The sequence below is a fragment of the Suncus etruscus genome, chromosome 7, assembly GCF_024139225.1.
Source record: "Suncus etruscus isolate mSunEtr1 chromosome 7, mSunEtr1.pri.cur, whole genome shotgun sequence".
Lineage (NCBI taxonomy): Eukaryota > Metazoa > Chordata > Mammalia > Eulipotyphla > Soricidae > Suncus > Suncus etruscus.
In genome coordinates this window covers 34,010,479-34,035,703 of record NC_064854.1, presented here as the reverse complement: position 1 = coordinate 34,035,703, position 25,225 = coordinate 34,010,479, and the positions used below count along the sequence as shown (strand labels likewise).

General features: G+C 40.3%; 1 protein-coding gene across 1 annotated transcript in view; it reads right to left on the bottom strand.

Annotated features, from left to right (window-relative positions):
• The window catches only part of SVIL (supervillin), a 261,406-nt gene that overhangs the window by 34,789 nt on the left and 201,392 nt on the right, over positions 1-25,225 (bottom strand). The window contains exons 19-23 of the mRNA XM_049777469.1: positions 23,410-23,539; positions 11,205-11,352; positions 4,541-4,630; positions 4,365-4,451; positions 2,212-2,389 (exon numbers count right to left, since the gene is read on the bottom strand). Of these exons, the coding sequence (XP_049633426.1) occupies positions 2,212-2,389; positions 4,365-4,451; positions 4,541-4,630; positions 11,205-11,352; positions 23,410-23,539 (633 nt within the window). The remainder of the gene's footprint in view (positions 1-2,211; positions 2,390-4,364; positions 4,452-4,540; positions 4,631-11,204; positions 11,353-23,409; positions 23,540-25,225) is intronic.

The following is a 25,225-nucleotide window of genomic DNA, read 5'->3' as shown; positions in this document are numbered from 1 at the left end:
AGAAATACGCATGGCCAAAAGACACATGAAAAAATGTTCCACATCACTAATCATCAGGGAGATGCAAATCAAAACAACGATGAGATACCACCTCACACCCCAGAGAATGGCACACATCACAAAGAATGAGAATAAACAGTGTTGGCGGGGATGTGGAGAGAAAGGAACTCTTATCCACTGCTGGTGGGAATGCTGTCTAGTTCAACCTTTATGGAAAGCAATATGGAGATTCCTCCAAAAACTGGAAATCGAGCTCCCATATGATCCAGCTATACCACTCCTAGGAATATACCCTAGGAACACAAAAATACAATACAAAAACCCCTTCCTTACACCTATATTCATTGCAGCTCTATTTACCATAGCAAGACTCTGGAAACAACCAAGATGCCCTTCAACAGACGAATGGCTAAAGAAACTGTGGTACATATACACAATGGAATATTATGCAGCTGTCAGGAGAGATGAAGTCATGAAATTTTCCTATACATGGATGTACATGGAATCTATTATGCTGAGTGAAATAAGTCAGAGAGAGAGAGAAAAACGCAGAATGGTCTCACTCATCTATGGGTTTTAAGAAAAATGAAAGACACCCTTGTAATAATAATTTTCAGACACAAAAGAGAAAAGAGCTGGAAGTTCCAGCTCACCTCAGGAAGCTCACCACAAAGAGTGATGAGTTTAGTTAGAGAAATAACTACATTTTGAACTGTCCTAATATTGAGAATGTATGAGGGAAATGTAGAGCCTGTTTAGGGTACAGGCGGGGGTTGGGTGGGGAGGAGGGAGATTTGGGACTTGGGTGATGGGAATGTTTCACTGGTGATGGGTGGTGTTCCTTTTATGACTGAAACCCAAACACAATCATGTATGTAATCAAGGTGTTTAAATAAAAAAAATTATGCATTAAAAAAATTATAAAAAAAAAAAAAAAAGAATTTCCACAGTGAAGTCTAGCTGGTTATCTCAGATCCTCTTGCATTGGTACCAATGCCTGAAGATCCTACTATACTTATAATTCTGTGTGTTTGTGTTTCAGCTTGTTTTTGCATTAATAGGCTTAGGCTATATATAATGATTTAAATGATGACATTGGGGAGAGGAGATTAATAAATGGTTGAATCACTATGCATACAAATTCTCAAAGCATTTTTGGTTGTAGATATGTTCATCTTTTTTGTTTTTGTTTTACTTTGGGGAGGCCATACCCAATGGTGCTCAGGCCTCACCCTTGCTTGGCAGGGTTCAAAGGACCAGAAGTGGCATTTCTGTTTGTTTGTTTTGGGATCACACCTGACAGTGCTCAGGGTTACTCCTATTTCTGTGCTCAAAAATACTTCTGACAGGCTCAGGGGACCATATGGGATGCTGGAAACCGAACCCAGGTTGGCCATGTGCAAGGCAAATGACCTACCCTTATGCTGTTGCTTCAGCCTCACCAACTTCATTTTTTAAAGTAGGAAATCATAAAGCAAAATAGAAATGTGCAAACGTGCGAGAAGCAGCTAAAGAAAAAGCTGATAACAATAATGCAGACTTCTGGAAGAAGCTGCCCTCTGATCATTTTGTAAGAAATTGATAAATGGGGAAGCTAGGAGAAAGCATGCAGGTGGTTACTTACCTTGCACATGACAGACCTAGGTTTGATATAATCCCCTGAGCACTGCTAGGAGTGACTCCTGATTACAGAGCCAGAAGTAAGTCTGAGAACCACTGGGAATGGTCCAAAAAACAAACAAAAAATTCACCAAACCCCAATGCAAACAGATTGATAAATATTGTGGCTAGCTGAAGCTTTAGCCTGCTAGGTATATTCTCCCCAGCCTCTGATAGAAACCTCATAATTTCACGTTGGGGGAATCACCACACCCTACTCTCTGCCCTCTCCCCCACCTCTGCCTGGCTCTGCAGCTCTGGCCCATAAGCAACTTTACTTCCTATGGCCACCATATCTGCTTTGGGGATGGACTTGAAGAAGCTCAGAGAAGCTGCTAGGAAGGACTCCATCCTGAGTACCCAGACATCTCAATGAATTTAGCAATGCAAGTACCTGTCAATCCTCCACAATTGTAATTTGCTAAAGTCAGTGGGACTTGGACTTCTTTTTTGGCATTTGACTGTGGGGGATGAGGCATCAGAGGACAACTTTGGGCAAGCAGGGTAAGGAATGACCCCCTTCCTGAGTGGGAAGGACCTGGAAGGACTCACTTGGGTGCACATGAGTCGAGAATGACATCAAAGTCTTCATCGAGTGCCACGGAACTTCGCAATCCTGCGGAATCCACACTGCGGTAAAATTTGGCAAAGGTTTCGTCGTCATCTAGTTTCATCACCTCCTTCACTGACTGACCGGTGACCGTGAGGACGGTTTCTTGCACTCCTGCTACTATCAACAGACACACACGCTTAATATTTATGGAAAAACATTCCTTCGTGACAACTTGCAATATCTCAAACAGGTATATTCCCTGTATATTCTGGGAGCAGAGTCAATCTGAGAATTACAGTGTGCAGAGAGCACAAAGCTGTTGCTGTCTTTCCTGTCCTCCTGAAAGTGATCCCTCAAAGCCACTCTTGCTGCCAGCATCTAGGGCAGGAGGGGACCCCCACGTCAGCGGCAAAGTCCTGGACTTGGTCCAGGAGTGCTTCTGACTTGGTCCTTTTTTATGAGAGATGAGTCTAGATGGGGGCTGACATAAACTTTTTCTCCAGCAACACACAGGGCATAGCTTTAGCTTTGTTGCAGAGGCCATAAACCTGTGTGGTAATGGTTCAGCTACTGTTGTGTGCACTAGTGGCAGTTGACAGTGGGCCAAATGTGTTTTCCATAAAACTTTACATACAAAACAGATGGCAAAAGGCTGGAGTGAGAGCACAGCGATAGGGATTTTGTCTTGCACACAGCTGACCTGGGCTCGATCCCTGGCATCCTAAATGGTCCGCTAAGCCTGTCAGGATGAATCCCTAAACACTGCCAGATGTGGCCCCAAACCAAAACAACAACAACAACAGCAACAACAAAGATGGTGGGTTGGAGTTGTTTAGAGAACACTGGACAAAATAGTACATATCTTTTAATAATTTTTACAAATGCAATAAACTGAGTTCTTTCTGTTTCTTTCCCTACAAGATTTCATTTTTATATTTTATATTTTACTTGTTTATTTCTGGTATGAGGAGGCTATTAACTAGAAATCCCTCTTTACAGTAAAGACTTCCAGTACTCAGTAATTGAAGTTTCAATAATTAAATGTCTTTACTAAGGGGTGAGGGTCTTTAGGCATCTTATTCTTTTATTATGTATACCTTATTGGCTTTGTATTAAAAATTATTTCCAATATTTTACCAGAATTTTAAGAAGTGATCTACTTATTATATTATATGACGTAATATTACTTATTAGAAAGTAACAAAAAGTCCCAGGTCTAAATATAATAATCTGCATTCAAGGTTAAAAAGTAAAATTCCAGAAGTATAGTATCACATTGGTAATCTACCTAGTTTTTTTTTATATTTATTTTGGCTTTTGGATTGCACCTACCAGTGCTAAATATAATAATCTGAATGTCCTCCTGGTTCTTTGCTCAGCAGTCACTCCAGGTGGTACACAGGGGACCATTTGAAGTACTAGATTGAATACTAATTATCTGTGTAAAAGGAAAGCACCTTTACCTATTATACTCTTTGGCCCCTGCTTGTTTTGTTTTAAGCCTGAAGGGCCAGCTCACAATTTGAAGCTCACCACAAAGAGTGGTAAATGCTGTTAGGGAAATAAATGCATTAATAACTAGCATGACAGTGTTAAAGAATGAGAGAAATGGAATGCCTGTCTCGAATACAGGCATGGGTGGGGGGAAAAAAGGGGGACATTGGTGGTGGGAATGTTGCACTGGTGAAGGGGGTGTTCTGTTTATGACTGAAATCCAACTATAATCATGCTTATCATCATGGTGCTTAAATAAAAATTTTTATATTTTTTTAAATAAAAGGCGACACACAGCAAGTTCAAGGGCTGTTTCTGGTTCTTTTTTCAGGAATGACTCTCATAGTGGTGCTTAGGGAACTATCTGTGTTCTTGGGATTTGAATTAGGGTCAGTAAGACTAGAACACTTACTCCTGTACTGTTTCTCCAACTCCAATGAACCCAATCTTGGTAGTGGCTATTTTTAAAAAGATAATAGACAATGCTAGGAGTCTAAACTGTGAAGTCATATAGAAGGCAATTTAAAAGAGGAAAAAAAAAACTGTTAAAATTAGAAAAACTGTTAGAATTAGGATTGGGAGATTCTGAGAAAGGTGCCGATTTCTGGTGGAATCCTCAGTTACCCCATGAAACAAGAATCCCAATAACCATCCATACCTTTGTTATTCAACCTTCTCAGGAAGGTTTCCAGCCTGTCCAACTTCAGATCTGACTCTAACTGCATGTCTGGTCTGGCTTCAATATCTAGACGAGGAGACACCATAAATGAGTGTGTCACCAAGCATTCTTCTGATCAGACACACACTGACATCCCAGATACTTGGGTGACTCACCTTCTAGAGGTTTGGAAACTGGTGTGGTACCTCTGGCTTTGTTGCTAAGTGGGGATGCAACAGGAGTTATGGCTGTGGGGGATGCCAAGCCTGCAAAAGAAACACACAATGATCCTTTAGCACTTCAATATTATTCTGGGAAACTTCAGGAATCTACCAAATTTCTGCTAGTCCCAACATAAATTTAGCAACAAGCTTTATCACAATCCATCCACAAGCATGCCTGTGCACGCGTGCACACACACACACACACACCTGTGTGTGTGTGTCTGTGTGTGTGCATTTGTAAGTACCTTGAAAATGTGAGATAATTTCAGAGGTGGGCAGGATTTTCTTGTCCTAGGGATTACACTGCCTGACATATTGTACTTCTATGGTGACTCATGAAGACATGTGAGAAATATACCCATGACATGGAAAAGAAGATAGTGTTTCAAGTGCTCAGATGTATGTGAACACAAGAGTTGTGAACTTTGAAGGTCATCTTCAAGCTCACAATTCCTAGAGAAACAGTATATTTATAGCATCTCCCAGAGAGGACATGGTGAACAGGCTGGGTTATATCAAGGGGGCAAGTGGCCTGGCACTAGTGAGTTTTCTGTGGTCATGGTGAGGTAGGGGTGGTCTGGTCTTTGAGGGTATCATTCAGAGTGAGCAATAATTTGAGGAATACTCCCCTGTTAGAGGAAAGATACCGAGAGTGAAAATTTAAACTCTGGGGCCAGAGAGATAATACAGTGGGTAGGGTGCTTGCCACTCAGGTGGCTGACCTGGGGGTCAATACCTAGTTCTTCATTTGGTCCTGAGCACCTCCGGGAGTGATGCCTGAGTATAGAATCAGGAATAACTCCTTAGTATCACTCGGTATGGCCCCCAAACAAAGCAAAACAAAATAACAATAAATAAAACAGAAAATTTAAACTCATTTCTGTTTGCTGGGAGGTCATATCTTTTTGAAGAAATACATTTTTATAACTGTTTACTGAGAATATGGAAAAGTAAGATGAATGCTTTCCTGTACTTTAAGTAAAAGTGATTGGAAAGGAAATTGATGCATTTACAAGAAACAAAAAGAGATATTAGTATTCTTTGTATTTGATTGTAATAAATTCTTTGATGATGTTGTCAGTTTAAGTACTCCTTGCAGAACAACTACAAGAGAATGCAAATTACCTGCATAAGGACAAATGAATGATTTTGTTCCTTTTTGTGAATTGGAGAGATACCATTGTTATGCATCCTAGATAAACTTATTTTTGATTGTTTGGATGCCACACCCAGTGAAACCCAGGAATTACTCTTGGCTCTGCACACAGGAATTATTCCTAGTGGTGCACCTTATGGATGAACCTTATAGATTTTAAGGACAAAAAGTGAAATGCAAAGTTTAGGTGAAATCCTAGACATAATTCTCAATATATTCATATATGTATTTGATGATGTCAACACCTGGTCATCGCAAGTACCAGACTGGCAAAGCTTTTTTTTTCTACAATTGCCTTCGTGAAAGATAAGTTAAATCCAGTACCACAAGTACTACCTGAATAGTTCACAAGTATTAAGTTCTTAACTTTGAAGTCCAAAGAGTGTAAGCCTGGCTCAGAAGGCAAACTGAAACCTAGGCCCTCAGCACTGTCAGGGCGCCCCCTGCTGCCCACTTAGGAGAAACACGTAGGAGAGCTCTGGGGAGGTTGGACATCTCTTTCCCAGCTAGAGAGAACTAGCTCGTGCTGGGGGAGAGCAGGCAGATTCGAATTCCACAATGTCCAAACAAAGCATTCCCTTACCTCTTAAAAATCTTAAAACAGGGTCAGAGAGATAGTACAGCATGTACTTGCCTTGCATGAGGCCAACCAGATCCCTGGCATTCCATGTGGCCCCCCAGCACCTCCAGATATGATTTTTTTTGGGGGGGGTCATATCCAGTGGAGCTCAGGGGTTACTCCTGGCTCTACGCTCAGAAATCTCTCCTGGCAGGCTCGGAGGACCATATGAGAATGCCGGGATTTGAACCACCATCCTTCTGTATGCAAGGCAAATGCCCTACCTTCATGCTATCTCTCTAGCCCCTCCAGGAATGATTTTTGAAGGCAGAAGGCAGTTTACCAGGAGTAATCCCCGAATTTCTTTGGTTTAGACTTCACCCCCAAATTTGAAAGCAAACAAAATAACCCAATTCCTTTCTTTCAATGAATTCTACATGCTGTAACAGCAACTCTGCAATTTTTTCACACTTTTTATTTCTACCAGAAAAAACCTTGGAGTACCACAGAAACCAATGTGTGGAGGTGTTTGCTAATTCTAACACAGAATCTAGGAACAAAGGAAGAAAATTCTAAGGTAGGCAAGACAGATTATAGGTTTTTCTGAGCCAAGAAAATGGGTTTTATCCCATTTGGTCCCCAAGGCCTGTCAGGAGTAACTTCTGAGCACAGAGCCAGGAGTAAACACTGAGCACCACCAGGTGTGACCCAAAAAGCAAAATAGCAAAAAATTAAAACATAACGATACTTAATTTAAATGAGAAACTGAAAAAGTTAACTCATCCATTAGGAGATGGTGCTACTCTGAGCTGCAAAAGGGGCCAAACCTGCAAAAGAGAACATAACCTTCAGCACAGATTGCTAGTGTGTGGGTGTGAGTGGGGGGTGTGGGTGTGTAAAATCCATAAATTATATTTGTGAAGATGGCAGAGGGGTTAATAAAGAGTTGATTATAAGATCAGGAAAAAGTTGAAAGATATAAGATCTGGTTCAAGTTCTCAACTTGCATTCTATTAAGCTGATGTGATCCCCAGGGTCTGTGTTTTGAGACACAGGAATTCCTATTAAAGTAGTTAAACATAATTGTACAGATTTAGGATCTGGGCAAGAGCAAATGGCAAATGCTACCTCATTCTGTTTGAATGAAGTAACTCTTGGACTCTTCTGACAGTGCTATGATTAGTTAAGAATAGATTTGCTAGAAAGAATTTTCCACCAAGATTTAAGAGAACTATATAATCTACGGGGTTTCCCTTTCTTCCTCCTGCAAATGATTACAATCCTACAGTTTTAGGTCTATTCAAGAGGGAAAGCCCTAAAAGACTTGAAGAGGGAAATAAACTCATAAGCTGATAATGTGAAAAGCTTTATCATCATTTATGAGATTAGTTTGAAAATAGCTTAGCAGGGGCTGGAGAGATAGCACAGCCGTATGGCATTTGCCTTGCATGCAGCTGACCCAGGACGGTCAGTGGTTCGAATCTCGGCATTCCATATGGTTCCCCCAGGCCTACCAGGGGCAATTTCTGAGGGCAGAGCCAGGAGTAACCCCTGAGTGCTGCCAGGCGTGACCCAAAAACCAAAAACAACAACAACAAACAAACAAACAAAAAAACAAGCTTAGCACACAATGGTATGTGCATAAAAGTGGAGTTTGAATTTTAATCACTTATTACAGAATTTTAATCACTTATTACAGGGCATGGAGCATTAAAGCTTTCTGGTGGTTTTATGAAGCCACTGATGTCACTCAATCTCATAAATCTTTGGAGACAAGCTTTAAGAGTAAGTATTAAGAAGAACTCAAATGCAAAAAAAGTGACCCTCTGCAGAAAGAGTTATTTTCTTGGATTTGGATCCATCTTTTAGACAGTTAACAAAATATATCTGGAAACTGGACTTTGTAAGCCAGGGAACTCTCTGTATCTGGAAAGGAACCAAGGAACTACCCTAGAAGGGAGAGAAAAGATAAACTCTTTCATTGAGAAAGAATATTGTTTGGGTGAACTGATTGCCAGATGGCAAACAAACAATTATAACAAAGATATTTATAGGGAAGGAATGAAATTCACCATTGTTTTGTAAACCTATGCTCAATTTCCAAAGGGCCAAGTTTTGAAATTTAGCTAATTAAATTATGCCTCGTACACTTGAAAGTGGGGTTATTTATGAAGTTTTTCACTAGAAAGAGCTCATATAAACTATTCCCTAATGGCTATAAAACTTCAGTAGATTAAGGACTAAGAAAAAAGACTATAGTTGGATCTTTAAAAAATTCACTAAATGGGCCCGGAGAGATAGCACAGCGGCGTTTGCCTTGCAAGCAGCCGATCCAGGACCAAAGGTGGTTGGTTCGAAATCTGGTGTCCCATATGGTCCCCCATGCCTGCCAGGAGCTATTTCTGAGCAGACAGCCAGGAGTAACCCCTGAGCACCGCCGGATGTGGCCCAAAAACAAAACAAAACAAAAAAATTCACTAATTGTGCCCTGTTTCTCATGAATCCTCATATCAGTAAGATGACACCAAGTTATTAACCCCAAACAAAGGTCTTTCCTTTAAGCCTACCCTTTGATATGTAAAAGCCCATCTGGATCACTCTACCCTGCTCGGCCCTGGTGAATTTTGTTCTGGAGAATAAAGGAAGAGCAGTTTGGCTTTGGCAAGTAGAGATACCATAGGCAAAAAGTAGACTGACTTCATGACTCTCTCCTGACTGGCTTATTTATTAATTCATTGCGGCTATCTTAGCTTCATCAGAACCATTCACCTAGGGGTGGAAACACAATATGTGGGGTGATTTCACAACATGTGAAATTTATTTTACAACTGACATCCAAACAAGGACCCAAGGACCCAAGAAAACACCAACAAGGGTGAGTGATTTGACCCTCTGGTAGATAATCACCGTAACAGACTCCTTAAACTGGACAGAGTGTTCAGTGTCCTTCACCAGAAAATTCGTGCACATGGACCCTGTTCTGAAAATGGTAGAGACCCCTTCATGTAGGACAGAAGCAGGCAGTGAAGGGGAGGGGGCTAAAGACTCTGAGAAGCATCCCAGAGGCTATGGCCCACTGCCTTTTTTCTACCAAAGGTCCTTGTACGAGGACCTCAGCCACCCAAACTGCAGCTGCTTATTAAAATCACTGATGGGGTAAAAGACAAAGAGAAAGCTCCAATGGAGGGGCACCAACAGCAGGAAAATGAGCGGGTTCCCCCCACCCAGATTCCAGTTCAGGAACCGAAGGCCTTTCTGTCCCAGTAGACCTCAGTGGCCTACTACAGAAAGAGAAGATGGAGAATTCAAGCCCAGCCAAACCCCAGTTGAGGAGAAGCTGCTTTCAGAACCTCCTTCAAATTTCTCCTAGGTTAATCTCTTGACCCTATTTGCATCAGTCATTATATTGTTGGCTAAACTGTGTGTTCTATCTGTATAGATTTTAATAGCTACTCTTTTGTTCTATGCCCCAATGTAAACAGAAAATTTTGTATCCAACTTTAGTCGCTTAATTTTAGTTTGCATAGTTCTGGGGAAATGTATAATGCTGTTAGATTTTTAATGGTTCTCAGGTATCCAACTGAGAATGTTTCCCAATTGCTATGATGCTTGATTGTGTATATTAAGTAGCAACTTATTCTCAAATTATGTCAGCAAAAAATGTTCTAATGTCTTTGTCCACTGAAAGCAATGAAAAAGGGACTTGGAGGGGCTGGAGAGATAGCATGGAGGTAAGGCGTTTTGCCTTGCATGCAAAAGAATTATGGTTCGAATTCCGGCATCCCATATGGTCTCCCAAGCCTTCCAGGAGCGATTTCTGAGCATAGAGCCAGGAGTAACCCCTGAGAGTTGCCGGGTGTGACCCAAAAACAAAAAACAAACAAACAAAAAAACTTGGATATTAGACTCCTATTACAGTGCTCATTATAAGAATATGTTAGCAAACTTATTTTCAAACTGTATATATAAATATATATATATATATCTGCAGAAACATTTTTATGATTTTGTTTTGAGAAGTTTATGGAAAAGGAACTTTGATGCTATAGATCCTATTACAGGGCTTGGTGTAGGCGGTGGCGCCGGAGGTAAGGTGCCTGCCTTGCCTGCGCTAGCCTAGGACGGACCGCGGTTCGATCCCCTGGCGTCCCATATGGTCCCCCAAGAAGCCAGGAGCAACTTCTGAGCGCATAGCCAGGAGTAACCCCTGAGCCTCACAGGGTGTGGCCCAAAAACCAAAAAAAAAAAAAAAAAAAAAAAGAATATTTAAGAATTTTCAAATTAAATATACCTGCAGAAAGGTTCTAATGCTTATGTTTCAGAGAAGTTTGTGAAAAATTTTTGTAATATGTATAAGACAAAGGTATGGAAAACTGATTGTTTTGAGAATGGTATATACAATCTAAACTTTGATACTTTTACAGTCCATTTTTACTGTACCTATGAAAAATAACAACCATTTTTATTATAAATTCTTATCTGGGGTTCCCGCCTCTGGCAGAGAAAAGTAGAACAAAACTTTTGTAGCCTTTCTCAGGTTTTGTTGTTGTTTTGTTTTGAACAGAAAAAGTGGATTTGTAAGATGACAACCAGCTATTAACCCAAAACAAAGATGTTCCCCTATTTTCCTTTTTCCTTTAAGCCTACAGCAATTTGGCTTTGGCAGGCAGAGATGAAAAGCAAACTGACTTCATGACTCTCTCCTGACTGGCTTAGTTTATTAATTCTTTGCAGCTACCCTACCTTCATCAGACCCATCTGCCTGGGTGTGGAAACACAGTAAATGAAGTGAATGGGCTTTATTTCACACATGCCCAAGCAAGCACAGTGCAAGAGCTTGTGCACAGACACACAGAAACATGCACAGACACAAAAAGACATGTACAGACGTGCACACTGACCTTTCTTCACCATCCTGCCAGCCACTGTAAACTGGGTGGAGTCATTGGCTGCTCCTTTGCCTTTTGTTTTCCAGGCTTCTTCTCTCACAGTGATAAGGTGCTTTCTCTCTTCAATAGTCATTTGGCTCTCCCGGCTTTCCGTCACCCGCTGTTTATAGGAGGCACCAGGGAAATGGCAAGAGAGGAAAGGACAGATGTGAAGTTAGTCGAAAGCATTTTGTGAGTGGAAAAAAACCCACACAAATACCAAAGAGAGCCACATTGTCTGAAATGATCCTCCACTATCAGACATAGACTTGACTTTCTTCTTTCCAGCTTGGTTTAGAGCTTACCACCAAGAATCCTGAAACTCCAAGTGTACACTTTTTCTTCCAGTTTATGGTTTGAAACACTGAAACACTCAAGTACACATTTTATTTTTTTTAGGCTTTGGATCACACCTGGCAGTGCCCAGGGGTTATACTCCTGGCTTTGTGCTCAGAAATCGCTCCTGGCAGGCACGGGGTTAAGGGTTACCGGATTTAAACTGCTGTTGATCCTGGATCAGCTGCGTACAAGGCAAACTGCCCTTACCACTGTGCTATCTCTTCGGCCTCTCAAGTACACATTGTAACACAAAAAATAAATAATAGATAGGTCTTTATGCCATGAACCTGATAGAGTGTTTTAAGTTGTTCTGGTTTATATATCTTGTTAAATTCAAAATGACAGTTGAACCTGGACAAAGCTCCCTGGACATATCCCCAGGATAGTGACCAGAGTAGCACCTTTCGGCCTGGGAGGGCTGGAGATAAAGCAATGGAGAGATTCTGCCTGCTTTATATCTATCCCTCTACCTCTCTCTCTTGACCCTGAGTCTCCCCAGGCTACTTCTGGCAGTCAATTTCTTTGTCTCTCTTTCTCTCTTTCTCTCTCTCTGTCTCTCTCTCTCCCCCTCCCTCTTCTCTCTTTCCTCTCTCTCCCTCCCTCCTCTCTCTTTCCTCTTTCTCTCTCTCTCCCTCTCCCTCTCTCTCTCTCACTCTCTCTCTCTCTCTCTCTCAGTTTCCATGAGCATTGCTACAACTTTGCATCCCAGGAGCTGGGCCCTACCAGCCCCTGTGAGCCTTGCAGCACTGGGCCTTGGACCTCTGCAGATTGCATCCTTGCAGCCCTGGCAGCTTTGGGCCCTTGCAGGCAAGCAGCAACTGAGCAACAGGCAAACTTGTAGCTTACAACCTATAGAAGCCTGGCAACTTGTAGATTGCTGTAGTAACTGCAGCCTGACAGGACTTGTGGAAAACTGTGGCAGTGATTCTATGACATGTATATATATTTATATCATTTTTACTTAAAAACAATGCTCTCAAACATTTATCATTGGGATTTTGAAGTTGGAAAGTCACTGCTGGGCACTCATTTTGATAGAACTGGGGAGAAACTGGTGCGGTGGAACTCCAGGGTACCAGGAAAATAGGTGGCCCTGAGGAAGGCCTGATGGAGCTGGCATGATGGAAGGGACACAGGAAGGAAGCAGAGCACAGGGTTCAAAGGAACACAGCCAGAGAAGAAGATCAAGTGCCATGACAACCCAGCAGTCCCACAGCAGGCAGGGTTTGCTTTCCTTCCTGCTTCTATACCATTCTCTTTGGGGGAAGAGAGAACTAAACAGAAGGGCAGTGTGGGAGGTGGTGGTGTTGAAAAAGAAAACGATCCTCCTTAGGACAGAAGGTACTGTCCTCTGCTGTCCACTGTGAGGTCATTCCTACAAAAGGAGGGTCTGTGTTTTTGCCTTGACCTCATAATCTTAGCCTCAAAGAAGGTCATTCAGGCACTTTCTTTCACAGGACAGAGGAGCTATCCTTAAAGTTTTCCAGTGGTTTTCCCCTTTCCTCTCTCTCAATCAGGAGTAGAAAGAAGCCAATGCACATCAGAGTGACGACAAAGTCGCCCACAGACACAGTGAAGACATTAAAGAAAATATATGCTAAGGGGTTCAGCGGGTGATTCTTTTCATTTACACAGTTCAATTCTCCATGGAAAACTAGTTTTCCTTAATGGACCAACAGGAAATAGTGTCCAGACTCACGGAGAAAGAAGGCAGAGACCTGTATAGCCCTCCTGTCCCATGCTCTGAGGTAATGGAGGGTCATTGAGGAAAAGGAGTCTTTCCTTCATCAGCAGCATGAAACCACATCTGTATTCATAATAGTTTTCTGGAGCCAAATCAGTATGGACCAAGTTCTTTCGAGAACTTCGGTAATGTAAATTGGGTTCAAAATCTTTTTCCTAGAGATAACTGAATGTGATACCTGATCCAGGCAAGGGTTCTAGATGGGATGGATGTGTGATACTGAAAGGGACATTACTGGGGAACAATAAACAATTGAAATTTTGGCAGTAGATTAGATAAATATTGCATCCAAGTTAAATTTCTTCTGCATGGGCACTGTTTTAAGAGTATGGACATATGTAACAAACTTCTTGTAGTCTCCAAATTATTATTATTATTATTATTATTATTATTATTATTATTATTATTATTATTATTATTATTTTGGTTTTTGGCTCCCACCCAGCAGCGCTCAGGGGTTACTCCTGGCTCTACACTCAGAAATCACTCCTGGCAGGCTCAGGGCAACCATATGGGATTCCGGGATTCGAACTACCGTCCTTCTGTATGCAAGGCAAATACCTTGCCTCCATGTTATCTCTCCAGCCCCAAGTCTCCAAATTCTTAAGGTGATAGTATGTGTAGATAAGCTTATGGCAGGTGATGAGGGCAAACTGCTCATGAATGGGTCAGAAGCTTTATGACTGTAAATGTCCCCAGAGTGCATCTGTGCCCACTTCTGCCACATAGACATGGACACTAGAGAGCAAGTGACAGACTGTGAACCAGGAAGTGTGTCTTCCCCAGACACAGGATATTTGTATTAGGTATGATTCTGGGTTCTGATTTTAGTATTCTGAGAACGTTCAATTTTTTTTTCCCTCACATAAACTAATGGCAGGGCCAGAGAGATAGCATGGAGGTAAGGCAGAAGGATGGTGGTTCGAATCCTGGCATCCCATATGGTTCCCCGAGCCTGCCAGGAGTGATTTCTGAGCATAGAGCCAAGCATAATCCCTGAGCACTGCTGGGTGGGACCCAAAAACCAAAATAAATAAATAAATAAAATAAAATAATGGCAACAGCATTGCCATATCTGAAAAATCACCTATCAAAAAGATACCAAACAGGAATGGAGAAAGAAGGGGTGAGGGGGAAAGAGTGCTGAGAAAGAAAGAGAGGGGGAGGAGGAGAAAGGAGGAAAGAGTGCTGAGAAAGAAAGAGAGGGGGAGGAGGAGAAAGCAGATAGCATTGGGGAGATCTGGAAAAGGGTACATCAAGGACCTGTCTATCATGCAGATTGCAATAGGTTTTACACTTTATCCAGATGACATGTTATCAGAAAGTTAAAAATCCTTTTTCCTAACTTTCCCACCCATGATTGGCAAGATGACCAGAATTTCAAGCCATGCCCGAAATCACATGCCCTGTTTAAATAAACGTTGAGTTTGACTTGCCAAGAAGGCTTCATCGAAACTCTAACAAGTGAATATATTTTTCTTGAAAATGAAAATTCTGAAGTGAAATTTAATAAAAACAATATGGCATTTGGCTTACAATATTTCAATAAAACATATAGTGCCAAGAAAGTCTGTTTCTTCAAAGATCTAGACACCACTAACTCTGGTAGATTTAGTAATATATCTGCAACGTTTGGGTGTGGGTATATGGTTGGTTTGTGACTCAGAAAAATGGTATCCACAAATCAGCAATTTTATTTCCTAAAGCAACAAAGTTCCCTACATGCCTATGAGAACACAATAAATGTGAATTCTAGGAAAATAAAGCTCTGTAAGCATTTCAGTCTTCTAGTCATTTGCCATATATATATATATATATATATATGTTATAAAGGAATTATTTTTTTGCTTCCCTCAAAGTTATGTTATAATTAAATGGCAATGTTAAACATGAAAACTTTTGTTTCTCTTTCTCCCTAACTTGTATATTTGGTGGGCTTGGGACAGGGCCCCCTAATCACTGCTATTTGACTTTACATGGCTTTCTAGTGGAACAAAGAATGTTTAGCTTATTTATTCACGGAACAAACTGAGCCAAGTCATAACCTTTAAAATTGAAAATGAGAAAAAGTAAGTTAACTTTCAGATTAGCTTTCAGTTTTTGGTCTTGCTTTGTTTTCCCCTCTAACTTTTGTTTCCTTATTGAATGAAGGTTATAATAATTTGGGTCATTCTCCAGGTTGAATGAGGAGCAGAAATGGGGATGGATGTTTTAGCCCATCTATTCTTTACTATTTAAATACAGATTTCACTGTAGAGAGGTGGAGAGCAGGAGAGGAGAATGGGCCACTTGGATGTATGAGCACAAGTAGATAGATTTGGGGTAGGGATGTTTCAAGTGCAGAGATGTAGTAAAGGAACAACAGTCATGGGTTTAGCCAAAAACCTGTGGGAAACAGTTCAAAACTGTGCAAAGACTCTAACATTTTTAGAACACAAAAATTTTTTTTGTTGGACTGGAGTGATAATACAGCAGGTAAAGATTTTGCCTTGCACATGGCTAATCCAGGTTTGATTCTCGGCTTCCAATATGGTCCCCCGAGCCTGCCAGAAGTGATTTCTGAGTGCAAAACCAGGAGTAATTCCTCAGAGCTGCCTGGTGTGGCACAACAACAACAACAACAACAACAAATGTTTTTGGATACCATGTTGTTCCTGATGGATTTTTTAAAAAAACACCCACTGAAAAATTTGCACTGCAAAACTCACTCACTGTTCCTGGCATAAGAAGGTGGTACAACATATAACTAACCTTTATCTCCAGGACTAGTGCAGATTAAAGGTAAAATTCTCCCACAACTGCTTTACGTACAGAAATCACTGTGAAGTAACTTAAAATTTTCACCCAATTCATATCTGGTTAAACTAAATTATGCAAAGAAATGATACAAATCCATGTTAAATTGAACAAAAATGAGATGAAGGGTCAAAATCATGACTCATTTTTCAAACCTGTTATCACCAGTTAGAATTCTTTGTATTGTTCAGAAAAATTTAACTCTGCTGCCTCCTTAATTAAAGTCATTTTAATCTGTCAGTGCCCACAGCCTCAAGTGGCCTGAAGAAAATAAGAAACTTTGGATCTCAAAACACTGTCTACCAGCATCTAAGATGAAGAGGAGAGGGAATTGAAAAAGAACATTGTATTCTGGTACAGCCCAGAGGTACATGAGGAAGGAAAAATAAAGTGTAGAGACAGAGAGAGGGAACATATTTACACAGAACTTGTCTGATGTTTCAGTGCTTGATTTTCTTCTGGGAGCCTTTACATAATTGACTATGTCCCTGTCATTGCTGGGGGATAAGTGTTTAAGAGTACTGACAAGTGAGTGCCATAGAATTGATACAGAAAGGCCACCTGGGAAAAACTTCCAAAAAGCAAAAATATAAAAATTTTGAAGTGATAAAATGCAGTTTATCTCTCATATGTGTTATTTTTTAAATTTATAAACATGTGGAGAAACATTCCATGTTTATGGATAGGAAGATAAAGATACAGTGTTGTTAAGATGCCAGTTATTCCTAACTTGATCTACTGAACCAATGCAACTCCATTTTAACTTTCAGCAAGTGATTTTGTGAATATTAATACAATTGATCTAAAGTTCATTTGGAGATGCAGGAATGGAAGGATAGCTCAATGGGCTGAGGGCTTTGCATATGGAAGGTCTAGGTTTGATTCCTGGTACCATGTAATTTCCAGAGCACTACTGGGAGTAACTCGCAAGAATAGAATTAGGAGTTGCTTCTAAACACCTAGGTGTGGTCACCCCCCCCCCAAAAAAAAGTCCACAAAACTGGATTAGCAGATTATTCAGCAATTCTAAGATTCTAATGAACAAGTCAGAAGATTGAAATTACCCAACTACAAAATATACGAGAAAGCTACAGTAGTTAAGCTATTACAATATTGGTGAAAAACCAAAGCAGGACAAAAAAAAAATATAGCTCAATGGAATGAACAGTCTAAAAATAAGACCAAAACAAATATAGTCAATTAAGTTTTGCCATATGTACTTCACTAAAATTCTGACTAAGAAGCGTAATTATATATAGTGCCTGATAAATATCTGATAAATGATGCTAGATTAACTACTTGCAAAAGTATCTGAAAAGACTGAGATAGTAAAAGAAAATCAGTTATTGCCAAAACTTGGGGGGGGGAGAGAGAGATAGAGAGAGATAGAGAGAGACAGAGACAGAGAGAGACAGAGACAGAGAGAGAGAGAGATAGATAGATAGATAGATAGATAGATAGATAGATAGAGAGAGAGAGAGAAAGGCTGAATGGAATGTGGATAAGTTTTAGGGTATTAAACCATCCCATATAATTTTATGATGAATACAAGTTAATATAAATTTGTCAATATCCAGTAAACATACAACACCAAATGTAAGCTATGAACTTTGGGTAGTAATGACACATCAACAGAAGTGCTTGAGTTGTAACAAATGCACCATTTTGATACAGCATGTGTGGCCCTGGAGAGATTATATGAAAATCCCTAGCCTCTCTGCTCAGTTTTGTTGTGGACCTAAAACTGTTCTAAAATATCTATAAAAAAGAAGTGTTTTTATATGCAAAATATATTTATACATTTAATGAATTCAGCAATCTTTTCTCTTAAAGTTTAACACTGAAAATAAAAAGTTTAACACTGATTTATCTAGAAGGGTAAATCTAGAAGGAATAACTCATATTCCCTCCCTTGATGATGAACTAGTTTATCCTAGATATTTTCAGGGTAGACATTAGCTGGCTATGCGTGGGCCACATTCTCACAAAACATGAAGGGAAATGTCAACTCAAAGAGAAATAAATATGAGGAGGCCAGATTGATAACAGGAGGACCTAGTTGACACCCATCTCAGGCAGCACCCCAACATCCTTTGTTGTCCTATTCAGTCTTGTCTCCTTAAGGAACAAACTGTAATACTGACATTTTAGTGAGAGGCCACCAGAGAGGTGTTTCTCCATCCTGGAGATCAATCAGAAGACTGAACCGGAAGTGGCCAGAGGAGATCCCATAGACAGAGTGGGGAGCAGAGCCTGACACATGGCAAATTGGCAGCAGTCATTCTTCACAGATTTTTCTCTACATGGGGAATCTAAAACAATTATGGGCAGCTTTGCTCTAAATGTTATTATGAGTATGTGCCAACAGTTTCATTGCTCTGGCCCAGTGTCTCCTAAGGTGAAGTTCAGAAATGACACAGCCTATGAGGACCAAAGAGCAAAGGAGATCTGTGTATCCACATTTCAGTGGTGCCACTGTAGTCAACATATGTATGTGGGGCCTATTTCTCAATGTATCTCACCTTTCTCCTTATCCATCCTCCTACCTGATCAAGCTAAAAGAGACAACATGGGTAAGGAATTGAGGTGAATTACCACTATTAACTACCAGTGCCAGACTGAACCAAGGATAGGAAAGGTGGGACTAACCTGATTATAAGAAAAATTGATTAAACCATGTAGCAACACACACACACACACACATACACACACTATACATAGCAAAGAACTTTCATACATGAAACAATTTCTTCCCTATGGCTTGGAAATTGCAATGAGACTTAATACCATAGGTGTTTCCTCACCTGATTAATAGATACAAAAGACAGGTATTTATGGGCAGCAGGTATAGCAGGAGAATAAGTAGAAGCATATACAGGTTCCTACAGAGCAAAGCAAGAGGATTAGAGGTAGAAAGAGATTTATCAGAGCAGGGTGGGTAGAAGGAAAGACAGACAAACCATCATTTATCTAACAATGTTAATTTACTCATTGCAATTTCAGTAATTTTTTTTTTGTTTTTGGGCCACACCTGTTGATGCTCAGGGGTTACTCCTGGCTATGCACTCAGAAATCGCTCCTGGCTGAGAGGACCATATGGGACACTGGAGGAGCAAACCACAGTCTGTCCTAAGCTAACACAGGCAAGGCAGATGCCTTACCACTTGCACCACCATTCCGACCCCTAATTTCAGTAATTTTTAAGAGGGGTCTTACTTTTTTGTTTTTGAGTGCTACAATAAACCTACATAAGCACAGTAGATTCCATCGAATCAGTTTTGTGCAGTTCTTAAATAAATTAATGACACCATTACTACCCTTTATATAAGATGTTCAGTTATGCAGAAGGGACCTGTAATTTTTATCTGAAGTATTAAACTTTAACTTTCACAATTTTTAAGTTAAAGAAACAACAGCTCTCTCCATTCAGGACAGTGGGTATCTCACCTGAAGACAATGAGGCTACCAAATGAATCATCTAAAACCAGAATTGCATGTGGGAAGAAATAATGGACTACTAGGGTCTAGAGTACACCAGTGTTAGAGTCAGGCTTACCCAAAGCAGATTAGAAATGGCACTATCATCTGTAAATCCTCCTTCTTCCTACAGGTTAAAACAAAGAGGAAATGTTGCAAACTGTTGGAAGAGCATGTCTGGTTAGGGTGTCACGGTCATTTTCATGTAGTCTGTGTCTGTCTTCCATCAGAAGCTCATGCATGCTCACACATCCGGTGACAGAGATCCCAAGGAAACTCATACTAAACAGCAGCATAATTTATTTTATTTGGTGTTTACACCATTAGCCTGTTCTCTCCCCTTCTCATTAAATGGACTCAATGATTAAATGTTTCAATGATTGGGAATCAGCCTTCGTAAGGATGGCCACAATAAGAATAGGAATGCTGGGCCAGAGAGATAGCACAGCGGTAGGACATTTGCCTTGCACTTAAACAACCTGGGACAGACCCTGGTTCAACTCCTGGCATCCTATATGGTCCCTAGCCAGCCAAGAGTCATTCTGAGTGCAGAGCCAGGAGTAACCTCTGAGTGTTGTAGAGTGTGTCCCCAAAACATAAAAAGAAAAAAGAAGAAGAAGAAAAGAAAAAAGAAAAAGACCAGGAATGTTCTTCTTTTTTAAGGTCATCAAGAGTGCTAGCTTGGTTTACTAGCCTGTTGTCACTGAAGCAGGAGTGAATATCAGTCCTAACTCACCACTGTAATGGTCAACTTGAATGGGATTTTAGTTTTTGGGAAAGAAGTCTAATGTGTAAGATGATTAATTTCACCAAAGGATATGGGAATATATTAAAATAGGGGGGGAACTTTAAATAATTAGGTGGTTAAAGATCAATAATGACAATTTAGTTGTAATAAAGAACCTCTTGCCAAGTCACTTTTTCTAATATGCTGCTTTGTGTCATGTCCAATGGAATGAGTTTCTCTGGAGGAAATTGTCCATAGGCCAGGCTCAAGTGCACTCATTCCACACAGTGTAGACCAGCCAAAACCACAAGCCAAATGGTTTTACCACGCCAGCACTAATCATATATGTTATAAAAGCAAATGTGTGTATTAGGTTAGTACTGCCCTACACTAAATCATGAACAGGACTAGAGAAGATTGGAAGGGGAGTGAAGGAGAAAGGTCCCACACTACTTGCCATGGGAATGGACACAGTAAGTCAGCTAAGTAAGCAACTAATGCTCTACTGATGAGTTTGGACTGAAGGTTCAAATCATCAACTCAGATTCTGGGGTAGAAATGTATAAAAGAAAAAGAACTGCTGTGAAATTATACATTTTCTAAAACATGTTTAATTTTTCAGTGAAAAGAGAAAAACACTTGGTTCCCATATCTAGTCATCGAATAGACCCCCTAAAAAAAGATGCCAATTTAGAAGACTACAAATTTGTTTTGTTTGGGGGGCATATTTACAGGGACTAAAACAAAATGGTTATCAATTTACTGGACATCCTTTTGTATTTCTTTTAGAAAACAAAGTTATTTATGTGGCTCTTGTTAGCTAAGAAGAATAAAATGTTTTAGGGCCCTTTTCCTAATGGTACTAGGGGAGTGCAAACTCTCCCAGAGATGTAAAGGCCCTAGGAACAGGCCTGATTGAGACTAGCAGAATACCTGGGAGTCTTGGTAGTTTATGTGGGACCAAGCTCAGAGCCTTCACACATGCTAGGCCTATGCTTGAACTATCTCAGACATGGATTTAGTGGAGGTAATTTACAGGTAGCCTCCATGCTTACTTCCCTGCCTGCTCTGCATTTCTATAGCCTGAAATTCCAATAACTGAGCACAGAATCTTGAGGAACCAAACTGAATCATGTTTGGTAACTACTAACACATGCTGCTTGAGAATTGAAATTGGGTTCCAGGTAAGGAAGAGTCTGTCTGTCAAACCAATTGCTTTGGTCTAGATCCAAGTCTAGATCTAGACTTGGGTAAGTCTAGAGCCACAGTTGACAGCACAATCCTCTCTGCTGATCAACAGGTCACAGAGGGCCTTCCTGTAAAGGACAGTGTCCCATCACCCAGCAAGAGGTGAGGCCTTCTCGGGCATGTGGACATGTCAGGCTTGAGGCACTTCACCTTCCACATCTGAACAGAGGTGAGGCTGACAAGCCAGACTGCTGACCCTGTAGAAGAAGCAAGCTGAGGGCAAGTCAGGGGCCATGTGAGAACCACTTGACCTCAACAGAACCTGAGATTTCTTAATGTCTGCTACAAAGACCAAAAATAGATCGACTTATTTTAACTTCAAAGAGGGATTGTCTCCGGCCAAAGTGAAGTAGGTCACTGAGGAGGAACAGGATTAACAAGTCCAATGATTGCCAGGGTCCACTGCATCCTGGGGCCCAGAGACATCACTTCATATCTGAGTGCAGAGATACTCAGCATCCTAGGGATCCCCTCATAGGAACCTTATGGAATCTCCCACCTTGGGAAAAACCTAGATTCAATGTCAATGTGATTCCTTCTGGCCTTATAGTCTTAAACAACATCTCAGTCATGAAACAATCTCTTTCCTGTCTTGGAAGCTCTCTAAGCTTTGAGTTTTTCAGCTTTAAGTTTACAATGGCTCAACTTCCTATGTCTTCCCAAATGCCAGGCAAATATGGAAGTCTTTCAAACCAGTAACTTTACATCTTCAAGTTTTTGGACATTGGGATATGTTATCTATGAAACTTGGTTTTCTTCCAATCAATCATTGCCTTTTCTCTTTAAAATTGTATACAGATGCTTTGAATTTTCTGAGACCATTAAAAGTGGCTGAGAATTGAATGTCTTTACTCACTCGCTTCAACATGGTAAATGTCTCGAAAAGTGAACTCAAGTTTCTGTCCCAGTTGAACCCATAAAAACACAGAAGTGTCATCAAAACTAAAGGCAAAGCTCCCATGGGGACACCTGCTGAGAAGGAACTTTTCTTAGAGCATAAAGGTCACCTTCATAGTATGCCACTGCCACATCTATCTCTGCCAGCAAGGATCTAAGAGATCATCAGTCTGCAGTGTTTTTTCTTTTCTGTTTAAGGACTTTTGGTCTTAGAAGCTAGCTGGGGGGAGGTTGGTGGGGGTTTGGGTGGGATTCACTGGTGCTCTCCTTGCCTCAGGTTAGCAAGTGCATGTGCAATTACTGGGCAAATTGGCAGGACAGCCCCCATGGATGTGGAAAGTGTTCACTATTGGTTAAGGCAGTCCTTAAATGACTCCTCTAGACTTTTGCATACAACATACTGGCTAGAAATGCTACAATATAGTCCTAATGTTTTTCCAAAACATGTCATGTTTTGTTCTCTATACTGATAAAGACATAGCTGTGTACCTATGAACTAGACTCATAATTATAAATACACCACAATTATGTCCTGAGCTTGTATACTTTAAAGTCTTAACATGGGCAATTGAAGTTCATAGTTTATAAGAAACTTGTAACTGTTAGTGGGCAATGGTTTTCACTATAAATGCTTTAATAACATTGTAAAATTCCACTTCACTGAAGGAAATTTTGAACCAAAGTAAAACTGCACAGCTGAAAAATGAGAAACTAACTTGCCAATGGCTTTGCATATGTGGCGATTTGACCAGTTCACAGCACTTCGAGATTTATCTTTCTATCAGTTCAAGAAGCAGAGTGGTAGATTTAAAGTGTGTCGCCTAATGGCAAGAAAATGCCAATGCTTCCCAGACTGGGCATTACCGTGACCATGCATGCTCAGCTACTGATGTGGTGCATTTCAAAGCAGGATGTTAGAGAGTGATCTTTCCAAACACAGACAACATTACCTTCTTCTTCAGTGACTGGTCCATTTCTTGTATGTGCAGGCTGCTAGTGATGGATGCTTTGCCAAATTCTTGCTTTCTGCTCAATCTGTTTTTCCAATCTTCCTCTCCACTTTTCTTCAACAGCGCTAATCTGAGGGGAAAACAAACCAACCAAAGAAATTCAGTCCCAAACTCAGACTTGCAATACAATCACCATTTAGATAACTTTGGATTCTCAGCCAATGACCTCACTAATGAATTGGTCTTCTTAAATTTTCTTTAATCTGAAGAAAGTATTTCTTGAAAAATAATGCAGATGCTCCTTTCCTAAGAAGACCCAAAGATGTTAAAGCGCATTAAAATGCAATGCTGCAGTTTGACTTGCCAAAGATGTATTTAAGATGACTAAAGGGAGGTCTTTTTATCCCTTGTCCTTTGTCTGCAAGGAAAATGAAGTTCTTCTAGTGATCCCTTCTGGTCACTAGATGAAGTGACATTTCATGACTAATGCTGAATAGGATTTTCTTACAGAAAATATAGAAAAAATATATTTAGAAACTTAAAGCTATAAAATATTGGCAAAGTCTTGGGAGCTGGTATAAAACCAAGAGAATAGAGTGTTTGCTTTGCAAGTGGTGATCAGGTTTCGATCCTTGGCATCCATATAGTCCTTTGAGCCCTCCCAAAGTGATTCTGAAGAGCAGAGCCAGGAGGAATCTCTGATAATTGCCAGGAGTGGCCCAATTCCTCTTCCCTCCCAAAAGGGCAAAATATTGATAATGTCTCATAAAATCATACTTTCAATTTCAGATGCATGTAAATGTTTAAGACAGCTATTCTTCCTATATTTTAAAAAAAATGTATTGTAACACCTTTATTTACCAAGTTGTTCCTAATACCACTGTTTCAGGCATTAAATGTTCCAGCACATATTCCAACAGTGTGTTCTTCCCTCCATCAATGTCCCTAGTCTCCCTATATTTTCAGTCATGTTCTTCTCCTCCAAATGACTTTGATCTTTCCAATATACCTTATAAAAGACACTAGTTTTTAAAATTTATTTTTAAAATGGTTACTTGAAACTTCCCAGGGGAAACCTATATACAGAAAAAGAATCTAATTAACTGAGATTTTTTACTTAACCTACTTTAGTTCAGTTACAGTGAGATCTAATGCTGCTTAAATATTATAATCTGTGAAAATTTCTCACTGAGTTTGAAGGGTGAATTCTTATATATTATGAATGCAGAGTTACAGTGTACTTTATTTTATGTTTCCAAATTTGGGGTCAAAAAGTGCTGAGACAGGCTTAACTTTTATTTATTTATTTTTTTTGTGGTTTTTGGGTCACACCCAGAAGTGCTCAGGGGTAACTCCTGGCTCCATGCTCAGAAATTGCTCCTGGCAGGCACGGGGGACCATATGGGACGCCGGGATTCGAACCGATGACCTCCTGCATGAAAGGCAAACACCTTACCTCCATGCTATCTCTCCGGCCCCAGGCTTAACTTTTAAACTGCAGGTTATACATGCCATATGCAATCACATGTAACTGAATGCAGGAGTTGTGAAAAAAATTTTAATATCAATTTTATAAAATATATCAATTTTATATATTATCAACAAATGTTGATTTATATATATATATATATATATAATTTAAAAATGTATTTTTTGGATGGAGAGGACACACCGGCAGTGATCAGGGTTTACTTCTGGTTCTGTGCTTGGGGGTCTCTCTTAGCAAGGATTGGGAGACCATACGGGATTCTGGACTGAATCCAATTACATGCAAAGAAAGTACCTTAACTTACTATTGCACTGGCCCCTCTACAAG